We start from the raw sequence: 10,968 nt of genomic DNA, 5'->3' as shown, positions 1-10,968 counted from the left end.
TAGAACAGTATAAACAAGTCACAGTGTCTGTATGAAATTTTAGTTTGAACTGACTTGACTAGTGCTTTTTATGTCGCTGGTTTAAAACAAGGCAAATATCTAGGTGAATTGATGGACCCCCTGGAAGACCTCTGTGTACCCCCCCTATAGTACAGTCTCCTCCTCACTACAGCTAGATGAGCAACTACTCAGCAGCACCCGGGAAGGGAATTGGTGGGGCCAGCCTTTTTTCCCGGGGGCTGATGTCCAAGCTGCCGTGGGGAGGAACTGGTCCTTCTCATGACTAAGAGATGCCAGGATCGCGTGGGTCATGGACGCTGAAATGACCTCCCCGTCCTGGGCAGCCGTAGGGTCATGCAGGTCCCTGCTCTGTGGCTGAAGGGAGGGTGTTTTCAGAGCTGCCAGTCTAAGATGATCCCTTTCACCACTTTGCACTGGTGTAAATGACGACCCCGCGGTGCAGGGCAATGGAGAGTCAAGGCCACTCAACGTAACGCAGGGGGGGACTTCGGGCTCGGGGCGAGGGAGGAGCAGAGCGGCTTTGTGGCATTGAAACATGCCTCAGGGCTGAGCAATCTTTCTTCCACCTGCCGTAGCTCTTTGCAGCCTCCCTGGCTTTGCAGGGCAGCTCTGAAGAGCCTGGTCAATGGGGAGGCTTCGGTTACCGCAAGTAGTTCTCTGGAAAATACAGAGCTGCAGTTTCCCCGTCCTGTGCGGCAACCGATCTTGCTGAGCGTTCCCACGTTGCAGAGCTCGGCTCCGGTTATTTTTAGCCTGCCTGTGGCAGGGCAGCACAGGAAGTGATCTGTGTAGCTGGGAGACTCTCTTGCCCCCAGAAGAGGTCACGCAGCATCCTGGCAGCCCCAGAGACACCTCTGCCTCGCACGTCACTCTGTGTGGTTAGGAGGCAGGACAGGCCTAGGCAGCTGAGTCCCGGCGCAGGCACCGGCCCGGCGAGAACGTTCCAAGCAGGGCGGCAGCTCTGCCCGGCAAACAAAAGTGCCGGACAAGGGGTGGTGCAAAAGGCCATTGTGGGATGGTGTTAGTGACAACGGGCCTGACCAGAGCCGTCGGATCTGGATGCCAAAGGCCCCCTCCGTGCATGGATCATGCCCCATGGTGTGGCAGTTGCCACACCCCACCCCACCCCAAAAGGCCTGCTGATCGGCGGAGGGGCAGAGTCTGGGCAACACACATCCCCTTGCTGGCTGTGCAGAGATCAAAGCGCTCGTATGATAGAATTGCCCCAGGCTGCCAGCAGAAGCCTGGTAGTGTGGTTCCAGTGGAACGGGACTGTCCAGAAGCAGGAGAGGCCCTGGGGTCCCAGCGCCAGCCTGGAGGCGGAGAGGTTCCCCACCCAGTAAGCCAATCCCCACAGTGTCTGCAGGGTTAATGGGCAGGCCTGGCGTATAATAGCCATGGAGCGGGGCTGCAAATACCCTCTGGGCTCTGCTCATCCAGCCATGGTCTTTTACCTCCTCTGTCAGGGGAAGGAGATAGGCCTGTGAATCAGGAACTGTGTGTTCTAGCCCTGGCTCTGCTTTCAGTGGCCTTGGCGCTAAATTCAGCCCTGCCGTGACTGCCCTGGACTTTGGGGTGTTCAAAATCCAGGGACACGTTTTTCAGTTTAAGCCCATTGCCCTCAGGTAACATTAACTCTTATGTCCATTACAGTAGAACCTGGAAAGCCCAACCAAGATCAGGGCCACCTCATGCTAGGTTAAGAGACAGTCCCTGCCGTAAATAGCCCAGACAGGCAAACAGTGATAGGGGAAAGAGAGGGGGGAAAGGATTTTTCCCCTGCTCAGTGTCAGAGCCAAGAATGGAATCCTGCTCTCCAGGTTCCCATTCCAGTGCACTGGCCCCTATTGTTAAGTGCTCTGCAGCCATGTCTGGACAGACAGTCCCCGCCCCAGAGAGCTCACAATCTAGCTAATCGGAGCTGAGTGCTGATTTTGGGAATTGCACTCGCGAAAGCTTGTTATACAGCATGCCAGGTTGGGGAAGACACGATGGAAGGAGAAGGGAATGGAGCAAAATGGTTGTGTCTGAAAGTGAATGTTTTGTCCTCGGGCTATAGAGGCTGCAGAGAGAGCAAAAACCTTTGCTTTTGAATAACATTTGCTGATGGGTTTAATGGTACAGTTGGGTTTTTTTTTTAAAGATTAATTCTCCTTAATATTTTCCACTTTCCTGGCCCACCCCCTGTCAAATACAAAGGCCAACAAGCATCATTGCGAGACCTCAAGTAGGCGTCATCTTTCCAGTGTAGTATCATCCGTTCACACATCCCACGTTTGTCGCCTCTGTCCTAGGCAGCAGAAGATGCCTGCTGATGGCATCAAAACAAGATTACAGTAGAGAAATACTTTCCATTAGGTTACCACAGGACTTTGACTAACCTCAAACTCTCTCTATTCTCTCTCCTACGTCCTTCTCATTTCTTTGAGAGACATACAGTGGGAGACATTTTTCTTCAGAGCACTTACTGACAGACCCACCCCCCCTCCACACACACACACACCATGTGAGGCTGTGTGCTAAAAACCTTGTATCGGCATGATTGCAGGCTTGTCTCACACTGAGTGTGTTCTGCAGATCAACCCCGATGAATATCATGCATTCTGTAGGTTTTACCGCTATTGCCAAGGGAGTGGTAGCTCACCAGACTGGGAGAACTGGGTTCTATTTCTGGGGCGTCATCGCTCCATGCCTCAGTTTCCCCATCTGCAAAATGATCATCTTGACCTCCTTTGTAAAGTGCTTTGAGATCTACTGATGAAAAGTGCTATTTAAGCGATAGGGATTAGTATTATTATTTGTAGTGGGGGAGGATTCTCAAAATCATTTATGGCATTTGGAGACCAAATTCCCATTCCTTTCTAATGGGAAACAAGTGTCCGTATCTCTTAGGCAGCTTAGCAAATCTCAACCAGAGTATTTAAGAGATTTAAAAATATCTGGACTCTTTTTTTTTTCATTTCTGCCCTGTAGAGCCAGGGGCTTTAGTTACAACAAGCTCAACTGTACAGGTTTCAGAGAAAGATTTAAAACTCTACGTCAAACCCCTCCAGCAATGACCTAATCTTGCTCTTCTAGGAATAAACATTCAATGTCTAAGCCCTTCCAGGGCTTACTGCCAGGAGCACAAAAGTAGCTTTACTAAAAGTCTTTTCCATGAACGTTTGGGTTAAGGAGTTTTTGCTGGTGAGCGTGTTCACGAAAGCAAAACTGCAGGAGTGAATAACCACTTCCAAGACCACAGCTGATAATGGAGCGTTCACGTGGCCAGTTTGAAAAATCTCTTGCTTTTTTTTTTTTTTACTGGCCCAAGACACTCCACAGCCAATTCTAACTCGTGAAGAAGGGAGTAAAACTGGCTCCCTCTTTTGTACAGGGGATAGGCCAGCCAACTAGAAAACAGACACCCACGCACAGGGCAGATAAGCCATTCACACTGACTCAATGGGCGACCACTGGGGGGATTGTGTGAGTCAGGGAGAGAGCAGAGGGCATTAGCTTCCCCTTTTCTGTTGGTGCCTCTCCGCCACGATGGCCTTAGATATTGGAGAGGGAAAATATCCTGACCTGCGCCATTCGCTTCTCTTCCAGTGGTGTGGCCAAGGCAGGGCTGCTGTTTAAACAGAGCCATGTGTACCCACCTCTCCTGCCCAGTGGGAAGCCCCTGGGGAAACACAGCACTGAAGAACGTTGTCCTGCAGGCACGGGGGAGTAACTAAGCTTCCCAACCTGCTGCCAAAGGCCCCAAGGTAGGACAACGAGCCGAGATCAGAGACTGCCTCTAAGGAATATCTGACAGCCTCCTTGAGGAGGATGCCTTCCTCTTTTCATCCACACAGCTGAAAGGATGTTACAGGGGAGGTTATATCAGAACCTTTATTTCACAGGTGGGGAAACTGAGGCACCGATACTTGCCCATAATCACCCAACAGTCACGTGCCAGAGTCAGGCCCAGCACGCTGGCCCTTTTCATGTCAGGCCAAGGCCCTGTCCACTCGACCACATTGTCTCCCCTGCAGGGCTTGTCACTTTTACTGTTAAAGCCTTTAGGATCAGCTTGTGAGCTGGGCTGGATGCTGGGAGCATTCTTCCTGCCCCAGGAACCGTTGCTGTCCCTGCTAGTATCCCCTGGGACACAGAAGGCATGTTTCTGCTTGCCCCGGTGCTGCCCTGAAGCACCATCCGTAGCTTCTGGGGCAGCCCCCGGGGTGGGACCACACCCCAGTGTTGCTTTGTCCATGGTGGACTCTGATTTCTTCCGGGCATATCATGCACCATGATGTGGTGCTGTGACCCACCTGTGACTAATTCCATCCTCCCAGCTGCGGGGCCCAGTCCCACCTGCCTCCTGCAAGTTGGAAATCTCAGCTCGTGTGGGGCTCCGGCTGCTCAACAGGGAGGGGAAAACACCACTGGCCAAAGGATTTGGGGATTTAGGGTGACCCCACATGGTGACACCTCCCCCCATTTCAACTTTTCTTTATCCTTGGGGAGTCAGGGAGGCCCCAACCCATCCCCAAGCATGTAAACCCCACATCCTTGGTGGGGGCCACATGATTTAATAGAAAGAACAAAATTACATACAGAAAATGACCACTAGGGGGAGCCAAGTTGTTTGATATTTTGGTAGCAGTCGCTTGGTTTGGGAGCTTGCCAGCCATAAAAGCCTGCAGCCAATCGGCTTTGTCCTGCCCTTTGGGCCGAGGGAGGGGGCGGCCACATTTAGGCCGCTTGGTCTTTTGGGTGCACTTTTGCCATCCCTGGTGTTTTGCCTCTGTCGTTCAGGTGTGCGTCACTTTAAGAGCAGTTAGGGTCTGCCATTCACATGGGATCAGATTTTGAGAAGGGCTCAGCACGTGGGGTGCGTGGGGGGGCCGAGCCCTTGCTTCATTCACAGCAGAAGCTGCAAGTGCTGATTTGCCTTTTTGGAACCTCTTAACTCCAGTGTGGTCGTGCCTTTAACTCACCCTGGCTGGCCCGAGATGGGGTATAGGCTGAAACTCCAGCGAGCACACCTCAGCAGCTGCTCACATAACCACGCTGCAGTGTGGACACAGGCTTGAGGCTAGTCCTCACCCTTACCACCAGACTTCCCCTCTCCCCCCGCCCCCGGTGCCTGGAAAGGACAGACAAGATCTCCCACAATTCACAGGGAAGAAATTGGTAGAGCTGCCCGGCTTACTGCATTCCAAGGGGTTCATGGGATGCACCCCCCGCCTCCCCAAGTCTGAGTGCCACGTACGAGTGAGTGCAGGACCCAGCAGCCCGAGGTTTATTTCACAGCACGGCCGCTCTCCCTCGAGCTCGGCTGATTCGAGAGGAGCGAGGAGGTGAGGGTAGCTCGCTCAGCCGTGGAGACAGACCCTGGGGTTGCAAAGCCACTGATCCTCTGTAGCCAACTCTGCGTGCCTTAGTGAGAACAGATGGCGGGGGGGAGGCAGCTGCATTTGTTCCAAGATGAGCTTGGTGACGTGGGTGTTGTCCTTTCACAAGAGCTACAAACCCGCCTGCTCTCTCGCGCCTGTCACCTGGGGATTAGATTTCTAGAGAAATAAGAACTTGTTTCCTCTGGAAAGTTTCGGGGGAAATGAAAAGGTGTTATTTTGACTCAATCTGAGAGCCCGAGAGGCTGGATCCCATGGGCAGCCAGGGCACTTTGCTCGTCAGAAGCTTCCCGCGGGATCCTTGCGGCTCACTGCACCTCCCCACTCAGCTGGGCGTCACGAGCCTCCTCCAACCCAAATATAACCACGACCAAAGCAAACTGAGATAGGGTGCAGGGGAGGTCACAGAGGGGGGTGGAAAAACTGTCCCTCAAAAGTCACGGCAGCGAGGGGTCACGCGGGCTCAGCAACTTGGGCGTGAATAGCCAGGGGGGGTGCCTTTGGCCAACGTTCGCCATCGAGTTTGGGACATTTTGAGACATTTTCCTTCTGCTTCCCCCCTGTTTGCAGTGAGAACTGAGTGTGTGTATGTGTGTATCTGTGCATGTATGTCCATGTGTGTGGCATGTGTCTGTAGGAGGGGTGTGCATAGAGGGGTAGGTTCTGTAGGGGGGTAACTGTGGGTGCCGATAGACATGCTGTGCATTACACACACAGATTATATTAAAAGAGCATGAAGCTTGCAAAAGCAAGCAGCCAGCTGTCCAGAAATGCCAAGGTGAAACCTGTTTACACGACTGTCACGCTGCCCTCTCCAGAAGATGCACTGAGTGTGTGCAACCCTCCCTCCCCACACCGACACACTGGACCTCCTGAGCCCAGGACCCCAAACCAGGCTTTTCCTGCCAGCCTACTGGGACTGAGAAGGAACTGGGGTCAGAAGAAGAAGGGGGCAGGTGGGGGGACACGAGGCAAAGACTGAGAAGGAAAAGGGAACCATTGGCCCCAGGATTGAAGGGAAGAGGTGCAGGAGGGGATAGGAGTGCAAGGGGTGGCCTAGGAGGGAGGGCCAGGGGCTTCTTATCCCTCATAGCTGCAAACCCCCTCATGAGGCACCGGAGGGTCCTGCAGGGGTAGATTTGAGAGAGACAGAGCCCGTGACTCCAACTCTGCAGGAGTTGTCGGGGGAGGAGTCTGGCTGGCTCTTTCCCCCCCTTTCCCTGTTCCTGGCCCCCCGATTCCCCCAGCTGCCCCTGCTGAGGTGAGGACTCTCCCACTCAGATCCAGCAGGGGGAGGTGGCAACCGTGGTTTTTCACCCTCTTTTCTGAGCTGGAAATGACAAATCGGGGAGCAGACAGAACTTCCCCTGCTCCACAATCCAGGGGTCCATGTGGCCCCCAATCCCGGCTCCTTCCATTGCTCCTGGGGGGGGGTTCCCCCCCAGCTCTGCATTCCCCTCAGGCTGGGAGGAGGGATAGCTCAGTGGTTTGAGCATTGGCCTGCTAAACCCAGGGTTGTGAGTTCAATCCTTGAGGGGGCCATTTAGGGATTTGGGGCAAAAATTGGGGATTGGTCCTGCTTTGAGCAGGGGGTTGGACTAGATGACCTCCTGAGGTCCCTTCCAACCCTGATATTCTATGATCCGTGGGGCTCAGAGACACAATCTCCATGGGTAGCAGAGGGTTAGAAACCCCCCGGCTCTGTTCCCAAGGGCAATGGACAGGACCCAACCCCACAGGTGCTCGCTGGATGGATCCTGCATATGGCAATGGGAGTGTTATGGATGAACAAGCCCCGAGAAGGGAGTGGAGGGGGAGCTGGGGCCTTCCCCTGGGGAGGGGCAGGAAGGGGAAAGTCCCCGGGCTCTCTGGGCCCCAGAACTGGCTGGCAGGAGAGATAAAAACCGGGCCCCTTGTTCCCACTGGGATCCTTTGCCAGGTTTTCTCTCTTGCATGCTGCCATTAAGCCCCGCCTCCAGGCCACTTGGAAGTGGGCGGGGATTCCCTATGTCTAGGCGGGTCCATAGCTCAGCTGTAGGCTAGTGTTTGGGTGGGGGCCAGGTTCGCCTGTGTCTGTAGAAATAACCCCTGGTGCCATCCGCCCTTTGCCTCCCACTCCGTGAGGGAAGCCGGTGGTAATTCCTTGCCAGTGAGGCAGCGAGGAGGCTACGGGGCTCCTGGCTTCCCAGGTGTATGATCTCAGCTGGGGGAGCCCCTTTAATGCCCTGGGAGCCTGTGGCAGAGGCTGGGGAAGGGGAGTGAGCTCAGTGCAGTGGGGCTCGGGGGCGGAGCGGAGCGGCTCCCTGCCCAATCTGGGAGCTCACTGCTGACCCTCGGGCTCCGGATGCTGGGTTGCATTCCTGGGTCTGCGGCTGGATGACCGAGCAGAAGTCCTTTCCCCTGTCTGTAACCCCTGTTTATGTACTATGGGGATAATGGTGCCTGTATACAGATGGAAAGAGCCATGTAAGAGCTCAGCATTGTTATTTAATCCCTCCCCTGCTGCTGTGTCAACAACTGTTCACTTCCTGTCCCAAACTGTTGTGTCGCACTGCTGTTAAACCGCCAGCCTGTCCCACCCTAGTCGCAGCTGCATTCCAATAGGTGAGAGAAGCTATCACAGTTGGCAAAGCCTGTGGGGCCAGAGAGAGGCTGGGGGAGCAGAGATGGTCATGGTTATCCCTTCGTGTAGCTACTCCAGAGACCACACGGGGGGTTGGGACAGGAAGGGCAGGGGGACATAGGTATCATACAGCAGCCTGCATGTCCCACCAGGATGTGCCGGGGGAGGGGGAGTAGCGGGGATAGCCAGAGACAGAGGGGGGAAATAATGCACCCTGTACATTAGGGGCGGTGTTTGCTAGGAGATGGCAGCATGGCTTGGATACTAAAAGGCATGAATGAGACAGCAGTGACTTCAGGGACAGCAAGTGGCTGACAGTTTGCCTGGGGGACTGGCTGGCTCAGGGGCTGGGATATGGGGCCTTTCCCTTGTAGAAGGTTTGTAGAAGGTTTTAGTTCTTATCTAGCATCTGGTCAGAGGGGTGCTGGCTCCATGCATAGGGAAGGGGAAGTGAGACACTTTCTGCTTTCAGAGGTGCTGGGTCCAGTGTAGCCCCAGGCAGGGGACTGGCTGGTTCTGGGGGTCTGGGAATGGACTATGAGGCCTTTCCCCTTCAGAGGGAACCAGTTCCAATTCAGCCTCAGCACCTGAACGTCATTCTGACCTGACGTCCATTCAGCAGCCCCATCTGAAACAAGGCGCTGGGTCTCCACCTGGGCAGGACAAGCACCCATATATCACACACACTCCCATCTCCATTGGGATGAACTGCCCCTCCTTGTTGGCAGCCTTAGCGGAGAGGCCAAGGGTGGACAGAACCAGGGAGATGGAGCACCCTTCTCCTCTGCAAAGGGGAGCTCTTCCCAGAGCAGGGCTAAGGCCTCGGGTGTGGTGGGATGCTGTGTTTCAAGGGGATGCTTGCCCTGCCATTGAGCCCATATTTGCTACTGGAATTCAATGAGATTTGGGCTCCCGAACTTGTTAAGGCTCCTCTGAAAATTCCAGCCTGGAGTGTCCTGAGATCCTTGAATGGATGGCACCATCTAAGGCAAAGACATTTATTAATTGTATGACTGTCCACTACCCAAACAGGAACCAAGAGCAAATTACAATTTTGGTGCAAACTCACTTCTCCTGATGGCTCCTGTGCCTGCAGTTTAACTCAGTAGCACTTCCGATGGACAATGTACGGCCCATGCTCTTTGTATTGCTCCTTTCGAATCCAACATGACTGGAAGTTCTTCAAGGAAGCCAGGATGGAGCCTCCTGTCCAAGAAGCATAGTTCCTCAGCGGGATGGAGGAAACTCTCAGCTTGGTGTTAGCTGGCACTTTCTGAAGGAGCTCACTGGAAAACCTCTTCTCCAGCCCCTCAAAGAGAGAGGAACCTCCACAGAGAAGTACATTTTGGTACATGTCTCTCCTGGCTTCTTTAGGGACTTTCTTTAAGCTTCTCTGGGCCATGCCGTGGATGCCTACAAGGGAAACACCGGGCAAGTTTGGGGGGTTGAATAATCTCTCTGGGCACTGGAATCGCTCTTTCCCTAGGCTGATGATCTGGCCATCCGGCAGCTGGAAATCTACCATGTATTCCTCCTTGGGAAGATTGCACTCACTTTCAAAGTCAGCAGCGACGTAGCAGAACTTATGCTTGATGTCTTCCACAATATGCATCATCCTCTCATTAAACGCATGCCCAGTGTCCTTGAGAAGCTGTAGCAGAAAGGAAGTCAAGTCAGATCCAGCAATATCCATTCTCTCAGCGGCATGTGGCAAGTTGTAACCTTCAAGGACCGGCACACTGTGGGTCACTGCATAACCTGCATCTACCACCAAGCCACTGATTTTCCCATGGGCATATACTGACAAGACAGAGTGATAGGCAATGTACATGCCAGGAGAGTTCAGAGATTCAAACACCACTTCCACCATCTTCTCTCTGTTGGTGGTAGGGCTGAGGGGTGGATCTGACATCAATAGAGCATGCTCTTCTGGAGGAACCTTAAGGTCATGATAGAGCATGTGTCTCCAGAGGACTTCTGCTGCCTCCCAATCAATGATGATGCCATTCCTCACAGGCTCAATGATCTCCACATTGGGTTGCACTCGGGCTCTCTCTCCAATAAAAGTGTCTGGTCCAGTCCTTCCCGACTTTATTGACCTCTCTGAAAGATGGCCGACCAAAGTACCAACAATGGATATGGGTTTCTGCTGCCCAGCAAATCCTGCTTTACAGCTCCCAGTACCCGTTTCTATCACAACGGCTCCTGTCTTCTTCACAGCAGGGCGGTCTTTCACAGGGGAGCTAGACCTCTCTCTAGTGAACCTGCTTTCTTCTGCTGTTCCTTTAGCCTTGAGGTACTGATCTGGAGAATGGGCTCCAGATCTTAGAGAGGGGCTCTTTGTCCGTAGACTGCCTGATTGTGGATTCATTGACCTTGAAGTCACCCTTCCCTCATTCATCGTTCTTGGAGTCATGGGGTCTGGACTGGATAGTCTTGAGCTAACTGTCCTTGGACTGTCTGAAGACATTCTAGCGGAGGCAGGAACGGCCTCCCTGGAGGTAAAATGGGGAGTGGCTTTTAGGGGAGTTAGCTTAGGTCCAGGACAGGTTTGATCACTGTTGTCATAGCGAGAACTATGACATCATTCCAGCTTCCTCAGTGAAGCTGTTTCAACAGGATACGCTGATCACAATGGATGATGCATTTCCCCAACCTGGTGGTTTGGCTGACTGTGTTAGCATTCCATTCCCTTCTGGGTCCTGTTTGCCTTCAATCTCTGCCTTTCTTCCATCCCTGCCCATCTGATCTGGAACAAGACTTTCTTGGTTGTTCGTTTTTCACTGTCTCTTTCTGACCCCATTTGTACTGGACCTAACCATTGTGCCTTTTTCATTTTTTAACTAATAGCTGTAGGATAAAGCTAGAAGTTGAATTAACCAGTCTTTGGGCCAAAGGAACCCAGTATAAAGTGTCTGCTTCATGATCCTTTCAAAGAGC

At 53.2% G+C, this 10,968-nt stretch overlaps 1 protein-coding gene across 1 annotated transcript; it reads right to left on the bottom strand.

The window, feature by feature from the left end:
* Positions 1-9,130: 9,130 nt before the first annotated feature.
* ACTL9 (actin like 9) lies at positions 9,131-10,498 on the bottom strand. The gene has a single exon (XM_074939556.1). It carries the CDS (start codon positions 10,496-10,498, stop codon positions 9,131-9,133), a length of 1,368 nt encoding a protein of 455 aa, XP_074795657.1.
* Between the last annotated feature and the right edge of the window lie 470 nt (positions 10,499-10,968).

The sequence above is a fragment of the Natator depressus genome, chromosome 25 (genome assembly GCF_965152275.1).
Source record: "Natator depressus isolate rNatDep1 chromosome 25, rNatDep2.hap1, whole genome shotgun sequence".
Taxonomy (NCBI): domain Eukaryota; kingdom Metazoa; phylum Chordata; order Testudines; family Cheloniidae; genus Natator; species Natator depressus.
Note: the sequence above shows the minus strand (reverse complement) of the source record. Positions and strands in the feature narration are given on the sequence as shown.

Coding starts and splice junctions, on each gene's coding strand:
- ACTL9 (XM_074939556.1), bottom strand. CDS start 10,498: ATGTCTTCAGACAGTCCAAGGACAGTTAGCTCAAGACTATCCAGTCCA.